Source organism: Erythrolamprus reginae, chromosome 3 (genome assembly GCF_031021105.1).
Source record: "Erythrolamprus reginae isolate rEryReg1 chromosome 3, rEryReg1.hap1, whole genome shotgun sequence".
NCBI classification, from domain to species: domain Eukaryota; kingdom Metazoa; phylum Chordata; class Lepidosauria; order Squamata; family Dipsadidae; genus Erythrolamprus; species Erythrolamprus reginae.
Window position 1 is genome coordinate 154,668,128 of NC_091952.1, and position 15,725 is coordinate 154,683,852.

At 37.7% G+C, this 15,725-nt stretch overlaps 1 protein-coding gene across 2 annotated transcripts; it reads right to left on the reverse strand.

The window, feature by feature from the left end:
- Positions 1 to 233: 233 nt before the first annotated feature.
- Positions 234 to 12,388, reverse strand: SNRNP48 (small nuclear ribonucleoprotein U11/U12 subunit 48). Of its 2 annotated transcripts, none has more exons than XM_070747073.1 (9): positions 12,023 to 12,388; positions 10,680 to 10,793; positions 7,389 to 7,449; positions 6,319 to 6,384; positions 5,272 to 5,460; positions 4,704 to 4,825; positions 3,710 to 3,831; positions 2,719 to 2,877; positions 234 to 390 (listed from the first exon to the last, which is right to left on the reverse strand). In XM_070747073.1, the coding sequence occupies exons 1-9, from the start codon at positions 12,089 to 12,091 to the stop codon at positions 357 to 359; spliced, it is 936 nt and encodes a 311-aa protein (XP_070603174.1). In that variant the 5' UTR covers positions 12,092 to 12,388; the 3' UTR covers positions 234 to 356. The 2 variants fall into 2 exon arrangements, with proteins under 2 accessions (XP_070603174.1, XP_070603175.1); XM_070747074.1 differs by lacking the exon at positions 12,023 to 12,388 and adding an exon at positions 11,733 to 11,822.
- Between the last annotated feature and the right edge of the window lie 3,337 nt (positions 12,389 to 15,725).

A 15,725-nucleotide genomic window follows, 5' to 3' on the forward strand; every position in this document is an offset into this window, starting at 1 on the left:
ATTTTTACAATAAAATATATTTATTGTTAAAATAAAGGCAGAATATTTTGATGAATGTTATTAATATGAATGTTTTTTAAGAATAGTATTAGAACCAACAACAATAGATTTAAAGGATGGTAATTGTCTATGAGAATAATTAAATGTATTTATTTTATTTATTAAATTTTTATGTTATTTCTTTCACAATCCAAAGTGACTCTCAGTAGCAAAAATCCAGTTTACAAGTGTGATAGAGATTTCAAATGATATTTATTAAAGTAGCTAACATCTTAGTTGTCAGTGAGATAAGTTACTGGAATTAAACAGATACAACTTGATTTGGCTCCACATCTCTTGTAATAGAAATGCAAGTATTATTTTCTTCTTTTATGATGCTTTCCTTCATCTCTGAAATAAAATGAAAGCCAGTATTATGTTAGAGCTTATCCTGCCATTTAAAAAAAAAATAAATACTGTAATTCATATTTTCATGAAACTAGTGCTTATTCTTATAATGCTCATGCATACTGAAATGAAATTGAAATACATGCTGTTGCAAAGATATTTATCTTTTCATACCTTTTTCATCAGCTACTTAGAATATATAAACTTTGAGGGAATATTATAAATATTTCCTCCTTAATCTTAAATTTAACTGGACTGCACAAAATGAATGACATCACAATAGAAGTGTGATGCAGAGCTGTATAAAGGCTAATTAATTTACAGCATTTCTTCCATCTCCTGTTTTCAGTTTCTCCTTTCTCCTGAGACCCTTCTGTTATTCTTCACCAATATGCAAAAAGGAGATAGAGAAGATTTTAAAAATTTCTATCCCTTCTCTTGCACTCATGGTAAATATGTTCTTTTAGTATATACTAAAAGCTACAATTTACTAAATAAGCTGTCACAGAATGTCTGAACTCATAAAGTGTGATTTATAAAACAAGTAGTCCTCACTTTAACAACCATAATTGGAAACGAATTCTTGTACCTGTTATCAAGTGAAGGGGCTGTTAAACAAAATGACCCACCTGACTGCTTCACTTAATGACCATGATCCAACAATCCTCATTGTGGTCATCAAATGATCTCATCAGCTGTTAAATGAATAGAGACTGTGCCCATGGAAGCATTTGGGTTCTGTTCATGCTGGAATTTCAGCTGCCAAGGTACAAGTTGGCATGGAGCTGAGCATCCTTCTCTCCACCTTTGCAGAGCTCTCTGCAGGGGTGGGAAAGAGGGATTTTGGGCTCCATGCGTGATTGAACTTTGGCTACTAAAATCTAAGCAAGCACAAAATGACAGGGACCTCAATGATAACAGGGAATTGTCTTGGTAGGCTGCAGCAGTTTACAACCTTCCCTCCCAGCTTCCCCATTAAAGTTCTGGGGAGACCAGCAGGAAATATTGCAAGTGACAATCACATGATCATGGGGCATTTGTTAACAATCATAAGTGCGAATACATTGCCAGACACTCCGGTCATGATTATGTGGCAGCAGGGCGTGGAATAGTCTGTACAATTTTTTACAGGATGTAAAGCACCCTTTTCAAGACTTTCATAATTTCAAACTATTGTTTGAAAGCAATCTGAGATAAACAACAGATAAGAAGATTACATTTTGGCTTAGTTTGGTTGTGTGAACACATCCTATATAATGCTGCTACTACAAGAGCAAATGATGACTATTTTTAATATGGTAATGTATAAGTAATATCTTACTCTGCACACTGTGTATATTAATCAACATTAAGACAGCTAATCGATTCAGTTATCCCCAAAGTACAGCAGTATCAAAACAGCTAATCTTCACATTCATACAACCTAGTTGCTTATATATTGCATATTTTCTTTTTTTTTTAAAGTAGTTTAGCAACTTATCTAAGTAGATTAATTACCCAGGTCATAGAACAGGTTTGTAGTAACAGACTAGTAAAGAACTCATTTTTAAAAATGTCTATGGAGATTCTCAGTCATCCAGGTCATGGTTGTTCCAAACATGCTTTTGAAGAGGCAACTGGACTTTGTTATTTTAAAAAAACTTTCTACCATTTAAGATTTAATCCTACACTGAATAAAACAATTCCCTATTAAAAGCTACATTTATTCACCCTGGTTTTATGGGGGGAAAAGTTACAGGTAGTCCTCAAGTTACAACCACAATTGAGCCCAAAATTTATGTTGCTAAATGAAACATTTGTTAAACATTTGTTTATCCATTTTATGACTCTCGTCATATTTGTTAAGTGAATCACTGCAATTATTAAATGCCATATTGTTATTTCTTTTAGATTATTATTATTATTATTATTATTATTATTATTATTATTATTATTATTATTGTTCCCCCCTTCCCTGCTACTCATGCTTCCTTCGTCAGAGGAGCCTTCGTCGAGAGATTCTATCGGGAGCAAAACAAACATCCACATGTTTCCCCCACCTCCACCTCCACATTCCTTGCGGCAGGAGCTGGGCCAGAGCCAACCACAACAATTATGAAATCAACTTTGTTTTTAAAAAGTACATGGTTGAGTTTATAATTGATTCTGGTATCATTACTAATTTGATACATCTTTTTATTTAATATCTTGGGCAAGTAAAGGGAGACCTAAAGCCAATAGCTGGATGAAAATCACTATGAAATTCTTTCCTACAAACATGTCCTAAATCCCAACCTTTGATGTAATATCACTCTAATTCAACACAAGTCAAAAATCAAAGACAATATTTACCTATCTCTTTTTCTTTGGGAATCTCTCTCTCTTTCTCGACTTCTTTTCCGTCTGCCTGGACTTCTGCTGGAATTCCTCCTATGTCGAGAATAATCCATATCTTTTGAACTTCCATAAGACTGTCTTGAATCAGCTGATGCAGATCTTTGCTCTTCCTTACTAAAGAAAAGACAGTAAAAGACAGTAGCAGCAGTCTTGATCATTAATATTGGGGGAGGGAAGGAATGCTAATTTCTCTGGGTGAAAATTGCCACTAATGGTAAAACAATTACTGCACAGAATCATCTTAAGAGAGGACTGGGTTTCAAAACTTAGCCCAGCTGAAATTACTGCATCACCATTGCTGTCAGATCTCAGCTATCAATTAACGGGAAATCAAGGGGAATGTCAACTACTGTATTGTTTGCTATCATTTGAATTTTGTATTTCCATTTAAAGATAGCAATGCTTAGGAAGCTAGACAGTGAATAAAGTTGTATTTCTAGTGAAATTTAAATTATGAAAAATCTTTCTGTAAAATATTTCAAGGAGGAAACCATTATTTTTAACAACTGATATTTAACACTGTTTTCTGAATGCTATTGTGCTTTGCAAAGACAACCTGCTTCTGCCACTCAACATGACACAATATTTAAACAAAGCCCTACTTCTCAAAAATGCATTCATAACTTCTCTGATTATTTAACAACTATCAAATGATAATTTTATTTGTTGTCAATAACTGGCCAACAATTCAGCTCTAAGCTACAAAGGAATAGATGTTCTACAACTTTTACAAAATATGAAGTCAATAACATTATTAAAGGAAATAGGCACTGGAAGGAGTAAAAGTAAACTGTATTGGACACTGGGTATTGGACAATACCATGATATGCAGATCTAATCTGCAGGTCAGTAATTCCAGTTTCGTTTGAATTAACACAGGAACAAAAAGTACAATTTCTTAAGTTACTGCCAACTTAGAAAACAGATTTGGCAATAATAATCATACCTTCCTGATGACTTTGCTGAAAAAGAGGATTTTTCATCTTCATGAACCCCAATATTTTTGTTCTCCTCCTGCCACTGAGTGGTAAGTTCTTCCATGTGTACCCCAATCACATCTCTGATTACCTGAATATTCAGAAATATAGAAATTAGATAAAATATTAAGAAATGCCAGAACAGGCTAAATAATATTCAGGTGGAAAGTCACCTTATACACAATGTCACTAATATGTTGACCTATGTCAGAGGGATGTCACACTTGTGGCCTGCGGGCTGGATGCATCACGCACTGCCCACATCCAGTTTAGCCAAGGGGGGGGGGGATTGCGATATGTCACATGACAACGGCATGATGCGAGTTTCACACTCCTGGTCTATGTGTACCTTGCGTATATTCATTCCTTTAACCCATTTCTCTCATTTCTTTTGGTCACTACTGTTTTCCAGTTGTTATAAAGTTATGTAAAATAATTGGCCCAAAATTAAACAAATGGAAAAAAAGCATATGGAAAGGTAATGTAGCTGTTAATATTGTTAATGCATTTAATTTAAGCAATTAAAATGCATAACTTGAAAGTGAAAGTAAATATCTGCAAAGGAAGAACTAAATATTAAAAATAGCATAAAAAAGATAATCACCAGGCCTGTCCTTCATTTATCCATGCAAATATTTTTCCTATTTTTCACCATGTGCTGACTATAGTTAATATCCCAACTAAACTGGCAATAGTAAAAATTTGAATTGGAGTAAAGCTAAATATTACAATAATTGACACCAAGTATTGAAGGTTATAAACTTTTTAAGATCAGGCAAATTTTACTTACTGCAGTATATTAACTACAATGACAGCATGTATACATTGATAGTTTCAACTCAACAATATTTTTCGAAAACAAGAATTTAAATATTCCTGCCTATTTAAGTTATTTTGTATACGGATGTTTTTAAATTAAGAAGAAAATAGTTTGAGATAATATGACTTCCAAATCATATAGACCTCTGTGTAAGATTTCTTTGTTATATGAACATTCTTAGCTCTGTACGATTGCCGCCGTCTTTTATAATCCCGCATCTCTGCAAGAATTTCAAGATGAGATTTTGGACCTTTCTGGCCATCATCTAAAAGGAAAAAAATGTGCTGTGTTAGAAACAATAATTCCAGTAGATGTATTCAGTAATAGAAGAACAGAAACGATGTCTATATATGATAGATAATTTCAACAGACACCTTTAATCTAGACTTACTTTTAGAAGGGGTTTTTCAAGATAACAAGTAAAGTAAATTAATGTCATTGCTGTGACAATAATCTGTCTCAGCAATGGAGGAAAGGGGTTGATCACCTATTTTGATAACCGGCAATAGCTACTGGGTGCAATTCAGGCTAATTTCTGTCCTATTAATTTTAATTCAAATTCATTATTCTGGGAATGCCAGTGTTACAAGAAAACGGAATACTATTAGCATCCCCCTTTAACAGAAAAAAGGATCCCTCAGCAAGAGACATTTTACATGTTTTGTAATTTTTAGATATAAAAGAGCATAGCTATAAAATTTTCTTCTAGACCTTGGTTGACTTTTGCTGCCAAATCTACAAACAGATCACTGTCATTTTCTGTCGGTTGAGATCTTGACCTCTGGTTCTTTGTCTCTGCAAGGACGTAATCATAAATTGCAAGACGGTCAGCTTGGGTCAAATCACAGATGTAACGCTTGTGGTTTTGTGGAACTTCTGCAGGCTGTGATGAATAAGTTCCTAAAATGTGAGAACAGTTTGAATCTATCAATTAAAACCAACACAAACAGCAATATTCTGAAGTTTCATGTCGCAAGTGGCCTGATATAGACCAATGGCAATTTGTGGTGTTTCCATGAAGGTACTGACTTCATTTGACCTATTATTACTATAATTAGACTCAAAAATGCTATTTACACCAAGGACAAACTAGCAGTTGGCTAGAAAAAGGAATTGCCCATAACTTTAGAATGTGAGATGTAATTTGGGAGTAGGATGGGTGGGTTGAGGGCTCCACTGCACCTTTAAATGTGATGCTGAGCTCACACTTAGAAAAATGGGAGTTAAAACTAAGATGAGATTAAATATTACATTTAATATTACATTCAAATAAAAATTATTCCCATGTCTTTATTAAACTTCCTCCTTTCTCATATTAAAATTTAGATTTCAGTAGCAATTTCTTGAGGATTGGGGACTACAAGGTGTTTTTATAAAACATAGTTTTCTTGTCCTACAAAACTGGGCTTCTCACTATTTTTTATAGTACATCTAATTGTCTCAGCAGGGCTAATAATATATTTGAAAATACAGCCCTCACTTTGCATTTGGCAATGGGAATGATTTCCCAGTTAGGAATTAGGCTGCATGTAGGCAAAACAGAGTGACTGAGCCCTATAAATGCAAATGTTTTAAGTAAATTTCCAGAGAAGAGAAAATGAGATATTTAATAATTCTTTATATCAGACCATTATTCAGCATATGCAAGGCAAGTAAATAAAAATCAAATTTGTGTTCAGAATCTCAGTCAGTACTAGAGTTTCTATACCAAGTGGATATTTGTGGGTTTCCCAATGAAAAAGCTTAGCTTTAATTTACCTGGGCAATAATTCCCACATTCTTTGGCCATGGCTTTTTTAATAATGTCAAACTGCAAATCTTTGTCTGTAGAAAAACAAAACATAATACAGGAATGTTAAGTATACTTTTGTAATCATTAAATGTAGTGCCTGAAAAATAAAGGCTATACTTTGCAGTATTGAGCAATGTTAACAATATATTCATAAATTTGCACGATTGGAAATCATGTGTTTCTTTTTTTATTCTGTTTAGTATTCCAGACCCATTGATTCTTATAAAATTAAGAGAAAAATTACAAGACTTTGAAAAAATAAGAATTGGGGTAGATAAACTAATATTGTTCATATATTGTGTTAAGTCACAGTGTTTATCTATGATTGGGTTGTTAGTTTTCACTTATGAAAATTATTATGAAGCAGCTAATTATATCTTGTTTATTATTGTTAAGCAAGTTATAAAAAATAATCAACAATTATCTCTTTTACAATACAAATAACTCCTCAGAAGATGGTGAATTCCAACCCTTGAAAATAAAAGCATTTTAAAAATGTAATTTGATGCGACTACATCTGAGTTTATGACCTTTTTTGTGGTAAGAGTTAAGCGAATCACCATTTTTATTAAACAAATGCTGCAGTTATTAAACAAATTCATTGCCTGCAATAAGTATTATTGTTGTTTTATCAAAAACCAGAAGTAAACAACAATTTACAGCAAAAAAATTGTAAATCATGGTTCAGATGCCTGGGGGATGCTGCAAACAGTTATAAATACAGGCCATCCAAAATGCTCAGCTTAGTCATAGGACATATGTGTTCAATTCCTAGTTATACATAATCCTCTAGAAATCTATGGTATAAATTTGAACAGCTACTAAGCAATCTTTGTAATTTAAAGACTACTAGTAGACAGCTCTTAAACATATATTCATACTTCATCTCTGCATAGCATCAATGTTTTATACTGATAGCAGATACAAGATCTGGTGTTTTTATTCTTGTTTCTAAAAATATCAACTAGCACTTGTTAGTACTGTATGTTACATTTTAGTACTGGTACTTTAGTATTTAGTATTAATTTGTACTCACCCATTTGAACTTTAGGAATTTTGCCTTTGTCATAGAAAAAAGTAGAATCATACATTTCAGCCTAGGAGGCAAAATATATGGAAAATAATATCAAATGGAAATGTAACTGATCAGCCACCAGCCTTTGAAATTAATAGAAAATAGATAAGAGATAAGATAATATTCAAAGATATAAAAGTAGCAGATAAACAAACACACCATATTGGACTTCCCCAATAAAATAATTTCCTAATTCATCCTCATAAATCATCTTGTAGATCTTTAAAATTGACATCTCAGCTCCAAAATTGTAGTAGAATCCTGTTCACTTCTCACATCCTTTATAATTTTTCACACTGGTGTACAACATCTCTCCAGTTCCAGACAGGCCTAAAACTTAAATCCACCATCTTATTGGGATTGAATTCAAATTTGTTCTTCCCAATCCAGACCCCACAGCTTTCAGGCACTAAGGCCAAACCTCCTGGCTGATCAGAGGTGGAAATATACTACTGAGCATTGTTAGCATGTTGATGATACTTGTGCCAACAAATGATCTCACATAGCGGCTTCATTTATTTATTTATTAGATTCTTCATGCAGATATTAAATAGTGGGGAGGCAGCTGTAGCACCCCATACAAGAGGGGTTGGGGGGAGACAACCCTCTCACCTACTGGCATCAACCCTGGATGAAGAAAACTACTAAAACAACATGTTCCCAACTTCAAACTACACAAGAATGTTGGAAACATGAAAAAAATAGTCCAAAACCAGTTTATTGATGGTTTGCATAGAGGAGGTTGCCACTTTAAGCAATGTAGGACATTAATTTTCTATGCTAACATCTGTGGCTGTGGAACCAAGAAATTCTTACCAGTAAAGATTGTGTTAGAAACTAATTTTAATTATCTTTATTTATTTTTTTTAAAAAGGTGAGACAAGTTCTTTGGGGACTAAGATAGTATAATGGTATCTACAGAAAGCATGATGTTTATCCCTTATCCAATAATGCAATAACATTTATCAATATAAACTGTGGAAAGTACTTAAAGTAAAACTTCATCTTTAAGAAAGTAATCTAAAACACTCTCTGAAACTAGCAGAAATGCTAGAATGAGGTAAAAGAATTGTGAGAGAATAAACCAAAGGGAACAATAAAATAAAAACTGCCTATACAGTGATACCTCAAGATACGAACCCCTCGTCTTACGAACAACTCGTGATATGAACCCGGGGTTCAGAAAATTTTTGCTTCTTCTTACGAACTTTTTTCGAGTTACGAACCGGTGTTCGGAGACTGCTGGGAAGCCGCGCGGCTGTTTTAAAAGGTGACAGCCGGGCGGCGCGGCTTCCCAGCACCCCCCCAACCCCGAACCCAGAAGTTCGGCACAAGTTCGGGGTTCGGGGGGGGTGCTGGGAAGCCCCCCAGGCCGGCTGCGACCTTTTAAAAGAGCCGCGCCGCTTCCCATCTGTCTCCTGAAGCCGAACGGCAAAACCGAACTTCCGCGTTCTGCTTCAGGAGACAGATGGGAAGCGGTGCGGCTGTTTTAAAAGGTCGCAGCCGGCCTGGGGGGCTTGACAGCACCCCCCCCGAACCCGGGTTCGGGGTTCGGGAGGTTGCTGGGAAGCCCCCCAGCCCGGCGGTCACCTTTTAAAACAGCCGGGCGGCTTTCCAGCAGCCTCCCGAAGCCGAACAAACCCGAACTTCCACGTTCGAAGTTCGGAGGCTGCTGGAAAGTCCTACTTCTCCCCCCCAGCCAAAACCCCAAAGCCTGTTTGCTGCCACACGATTTAGCCAGGACAGGAGCGAAGTGACGTGGAGGAATGGGGAGCTGAAACCGGGCTGTTTCAGCTTTCCATCCCTTCACGTCACTTCGCCGCTAAATCGTGTGGCAGCAAACATGCTTTGGGGTTTTGGCTGGGGGGGAGAAGTAGGACCTTCCTAACTCCCTCCCCCCCAGCCAAACCCCCAAAGCATGTTTGCTGCCACACAATTTAGCGGCGAAGGGACGTGAAGGAATGGAAAGCTGAAACAGCCCGGTTTCAGCTTTCCATCCATCCACGTCACTTCGCCGCTAAATCCTGTGGCAGCAAACATGCTTTGGGGGTTTGGCTGGGGGGGAGGGAGTTAGGAAGGTCCTACTGCTTCCTCCCCCAGCCAAAAACACAAAGCCAGGCAGCCTCCAGCCACCAAAGGAGCCTCCTGATTCTCCCCGCTTCTCTGTCCCGCTCATTACCCGTGTCCGGCAGAAGCTGCTGCCCGATTGCTCTTAGCCGGCGGGATGCAAAGTGCTGGGGTGGGGGGGTGTCCTGACAGCCCCCCCACCCCAATGCGAGCGGCGGGGAGTCACCCATGGCCGGCAGAAGATCGCTCTTGCTGACCTGATGCCTCGCGGTGAAGAGCGATCTTCTGCCGGCCATGGGTGACTCCCCGCCGCTCGCATTGGGGTGGGGGGGCTGTCAGGACACCCCCCCACTCCAGCACTTTGCATCCCGGCCATGGGCGACTCCCTGCCGCTCGCCCATGGCCGGCAGATCGCTCTTGCCCGGCTTACCCGCGAGGCATCAGGTCAGCATTCTGGACGGGCGGGCGGCGGGCGAGGATGGGGGAAGCCTCGCGGGGAAGCCGGGCAAGAGCGATCTTCTGCCGGCCATGGGCGAGCGGCGGGGAGTCGCCCATGGCCGGCAGAAGATCGCTCTTGCTGACCTGCTACCTCGCGGGGAAGCCGGGCAAGAGCAATCTTCTGCCGGGCGGCAGCGGTTTTTTGCGGGGGTTTTTTGTTGTTGCACAGATTAATTGACTTTACATTGCTTCCTATGGGAAACAATGTTTCGTCTTACAAACCTTTCGTCTTACGAACCTCCTCCTTGCACCAATTAAGTTCGTATCATGAGGTATTACTGTAATTGTTTTGTCATGTGTCCGTATATAAAAGTGAATCACAATATAGCAAATTAGAACCTGGTTTATGAATGCAAGTTTCTGAGACTATTGGAAGTCTTTTGGAATTCTGCATTGGCAGCTATCAAATCCTTTCCCCCCCATCAGCTGGAAAAAGCTAACAATGAGAGGTGGGGAGCTCTCAATGAGCTGCGGGTAGAATAACCCAAGTTGTTCATCAATGACTTTGATTTTAGTATCTGTGTTAACTTGCTAATGGAGCTCTAACAGATTTTTGCAGTAACAACTTTTGGTGTCCATTTCAAAAATCTAAAGCCAGCCTTGTTTTCAAAAGAAGAGCAAATGTTTTTTTCCCATATTCAGAATATGAATAACTTTTTTAAAAGGAGGAAAAGAGAAAAGTATTACCTCTTCCTCTTTAGAATATTCTAGTTTCCTCAATCTACAGGATATCATATGTTTCTCCAAGGATGATTTAGGCATTTGATGATTAGCATCATAAGGACAGGTCACTTTCTCACTCTGGAGAAAAAAAAGAAAATAGGTTTTAGCACTAAGCAGTGGCAAGACTTTAGAACAGTAGGCAAATTTGACAATAAAACATGGTTTTCAATTTTTCATTTTCCCCATGCCTCATTTGATGAAATTATTAAGGTGCAAGACTAAAACCCAGACATTGCAAGATCTAATCCTTCCTTAGGCATGAAAGGACCAACCATTCTCTCGGCCCAATCTTCCTTACAAAGCTGCTATTTGTAGGGCAAACAGGAGCGAATATATTATTAGGCAGAAAGCCAGTGGCTGTCCTTTGGCCACTCACTCTCAGCACTAAGAAGACAATGGCAAGCCATTTCCCAAATTTTGCCAAATATCTGCAGGGACTAGTCCAGGGATTTGCCATGAGTTAACAATGACTTGCAGGCACAATCTCTACACCCTAAAAATAAATATTAAAACTAGCAGGATAATTATTTTCCAGAAAACAAAGAAAGCAAGTTCCAATTCGATGAATGAAATGTTCACAAGCATTTCCTAGCTATCTCTCTTTTCCTCTTTAAGATAACAAACACTTAAACAGATGGTTCCTAACTGAACTGAAAATTCCTGATGAAAACCTAGGTAGTTTTCTGGGCAACAATACATAAATGGTTTGCCACTGTTAAATTTCAGGAATTTTTGTTTGTCTTGCAGGTTTACTTAATATCTGCCCAAGGTCACCCAGCCACCTTTGTGCTAAAAGTCTAGAACTCCTGCTGTCTAACCTCGTGTCTTAACCATTACCCCAAACTGGCTCTTTGTTATATATAGTAACATTAAACATTGTAAAATCACACGAGAAATGCCCCAATACAACACTGCCTTATTTGTACTGCAAAAAATTTGAATGTTCCCTCGATGGCAGTCGAGAGATACAGCAAAACTTTAACTGTCTCGGAGTAGATCAGAACTGCGCAGGCCAACCCTGTAATAGGTTTTTTCAAAAATGTGCTGCATGCAACTGAATAAAAGCTCTTGCTGAATGTGCACTCTTGCTCGTTCCCCGGGCAGAGGGTTAACCTAGCTCGGGGCTAGGCAAAGTTGGCTCTTCTATGACCTGTGGACTTCAACTCCCAGAATTCCTGAGATAGCGTGATTGGCTCAGGAATTCTGGGAGTTGAAGTCCACAGGTCATAGAAGAGCCAACTTTGCCTACTACCTTTGACTTGGCTCATTGCTGACCCTGACCTACCGCCGCTCCAAGAGAACCTTACCGGGGTCCCAAACCACAGCGAACACGAAAGAATAGGCTTCTCCGCCAGGCTGTCTGTCTCGGCAGCCATTTTGGAATAGGGCACTCTCGCTTCAATTTCGCCCAAATTCAAGAGGTGACACCATCTTCAGTTCTGGCATGATAACGTCCTACGTTGAACCTGGAAAGCTTTGCTAGGTCGAGACAGAGAATCGTTTTTAGAGATGTCTAGGAGACCATCGGCCGTTATTATTTTTTTTAAAAAAACGTTTAAACAGAAGGCAACTTCGATAACTAAGAAACCTCGAGCAAAGCTTCGGGTTGCCCGGTTTCAAAACATTCCGCGTTGGAGTCTCGCGATATTTTCTGTTCTATGCCCGACCGTGAGAGAAACGGAAGGTCGCCCTCTTAAGGACAACCCCCGTCGGAGGACTAAATTAATGCAAGTGAGACAAGCGAGCAGAGTTAATAATGATCATTGGCAAGTCAAGCGTTTCCGATGCATTAAATGCTCGATTTTTTTCCTGAGATCTAAACGGGTTTAATTCCACTAGTGATTAACGCTTGTTCTTTGTTTTCTTATGGTATCTTTAACCGTTGAGAAATACGCTCAAAAAAGCATATTAAGGGGCGTACATAAGTGCACTAGCCTGCCTTTCGTCCCCTGTCCAATTGTCTCTCCTTATCTCATATATCATATCTTTTCTTCCTTTCATATATCTTCTCTATTTTTATATATTTTCTTTATATATAATACTTCATGTCTATTCTCTTCAATATGTATTGTGTATTGGACAAAATAAATAAATAAAATATCAAAAGTAAACATTTTTTCTCTAGATCTTTGAGATTGAATATAACCATTTTCTACTTAACTAATATCCATTCTTCATACTTTTTTTTTCTTATTGGACTATAAATGAAAGCAAATTTATGGTCAAAATATATTTTCAAAAAGATGATTAATACATGTATTATTTCTCTAAATTGTATTTCTCTGCCGGATTCATACAATCCTCTTGTTTATGCTTGGTGCCTAAATTCTCCCCCTCCTTTATTTATAGAGGCAATGAATGTTTAACAGCATCTTGTTAAAAATGCAAATTACATTCACTGAATTCTAGAGCATAGTGTGTGTGCGTATGTGTGTGCAGGGAGAGAATCCAAAATAGTTGCACAACACATATTGCCATGACAAACAGAAGATATGAATTAATATGTTATCATACCAGTGTATAACGTAATACTAAGAGAGCTAATGTTTAAAGCATCAGGCTAGAAACCAAGAGATTTGAGTTGTCTACAATGCCAACCTATCTATCTATCTATCTATCTATCTATCTATCTATCTATCTATCTATCTATCTATCTATCTATCTATCTATTTGGAATGCATCAGATGGAGAATTATATTATTTTGATTATAGTATTTTTGACATGGGCAATATACTTGTACCTAATTGTCATATACTCAGGGTGCTTGATAATTGGAGATGAGGAAATTGCACTTCTGCACACAAAAGAACAATATGATGAGTGAGAGGAAAAGAAAATGTCTTTAGGAAGTAATGGAAGCTTACTCCCATTGTGCAATTGAGATGGAATATATGACACCTGCTGAAATACTTTCTAATTAGCTAGAATATTTATGTGTTCTAAATGTTAAGCTAGAGTCTGGTCTCTTGGAAGATGGAAGGATAATCTTTGAAGTCCAGCTGAATGAATCAGGAAAAAATTCCTAAGGCAGACCTTATTAGTGAAGGTATGAGCTTTATACCCTGAGTATATGACAAGTATTAATTTCTCATGTGATTTATATTATCTAATAGCTGGCCTATGACCAAAAGCAATAAGAGAGATAAACTATGGAAGTAAAGCATCTCTGGAATGAATTGAATGCTTAGCAGATGATTTAATTTTCGAGTAAGAAAAGGATGTGAAAAAGAAGTGGCTTGGTCATATATAAGGAATCAATGAAATATGTATGATAAAACAAAAATGTGAAGGGAGAATGAACTGGTGGAGAGGAAGGGGACAACTGAGAAAATCATGGTTGGATAAAGTTGATGAAATGCTGGAGAGAAAGGGGTGAGATATTTAAAAAACCAAAGGCAACATATACTTTGATGTCCTGGAACCAAAAATAGTTTGCATGTGCAGAAAAGAATGAAAAGGTAGAGTGAATGGTATGGTTTGGCAAATTCCACAGATCAGATACAAGCTGCCAGTCTGTAAATCATTCAGTCCATAGTCCCCAAAAGAAATATGGCCTCTGCGAGAGAAGGAAGCCCTCCCTGTTTCCTCAGGTGGGCATTTTGGCAACAGCTTCATCAACCAACATGGTGCAAACAGAGCAACAAGCCTCTGGAAATAATCGTGGGTTCAATGGCCTCCTTGTGAATGGCACTGGTGTAAAGTAGTTTGAGTTTTATTCCCTGTCTATCTCTTATCTCCATTTTTTGGTCACTGCTTTCATAATATTGTTCAGCTCAAAAGGTAGCAATATAACGGATAGGTATTTGCTTGTCCATTTTTTTCTGTTTCCAGAAGCCCTGCTAATAAATGTTTAACAACCACTTCCACTATGTGCCACAAGTTTCAAAACAGTTGATCAGCACAATGGGCATCACGACTCAGCTGTGCTCTCAAGCAGCTCATGAAATTGCTGAAAATTTAACGATTGATTCTCACAAGCCTGCTCCAGCATGCTAGGCCTTCAGGTCTAGCATCGGTATTTCATTTCATGAACAATAATTCCAGTCCTAATACTATTTTTATCCCAGGAATGATCATCCTAACGCCCAACAACATCATTTCAACATAACCCCTAACCCCCAACATTTCTCCCTTAGACTCTCCATGATTGACCTCTCCAAGTTCCTAAGGGGCGTACATAAGTGCACTGGTGTGCCTTTCATCCCGTCCAAATGTCTTTCCTTTCTCTCACTTATCATGTATATTTTCTTTCTTTCATATATCCTTTCCTCTAAGTTCACTTTACCCTTATATATATTACTACATGTCTACTTTTCTTCCTATGTATTTGTGTATTGGACAAATGAATAAATAAATAAATTTCAGTCCTGAGCTATTTATTCAAGGGCAACTCTAGCGTCTCCGTCTAAAGTTTGTCTTTCACATATTTTATGCAGAATTGCCTATAAAAGGTGAAGTTTGGAATGAAATCTTTAAGCCTGTCCAAAATCGGTTCTGAATCTACAATACAGTATTTTATACAGCATCGTCTGAACCCATTTTTAGCTGGCTTGGCCGAGGCTTATTTGACACTGCAGTAAAACTGGGGCTTTTTAAAGTTGAAATGATACAGTTCTGCAGAGCTTCTGAGGTTTTTTTGTCTTGGGAAATCTTTCCTCAGTGCAGTTCTCTTTTAACTATTCTGTAGAAGTTTAGCTAGCATAGCATTATTCTATCCTGTCAAAAAAAGTGAAAATAATCATGACTGGCTTTCAGCTAGTTTGAAGAATGAGATATGTGGACATTCCTCTCAATTGGCACAAATTGCTGTGATGTGGGGTGACTGCCTTTTCTAAGAAAGTTTCAATATTGTGCACCCTACAAGACACTGGTTTCTATTTTATGTCTACAAACAATTCAAAGTTTCAAATATGCTAAGTAACTTTAGAATCAACATTTATAACTGTCCTACCCTAATCCTTTACAATTGTGTTATCTAGCTAGACTCTTGCTTTGTATTTAATTTCCAG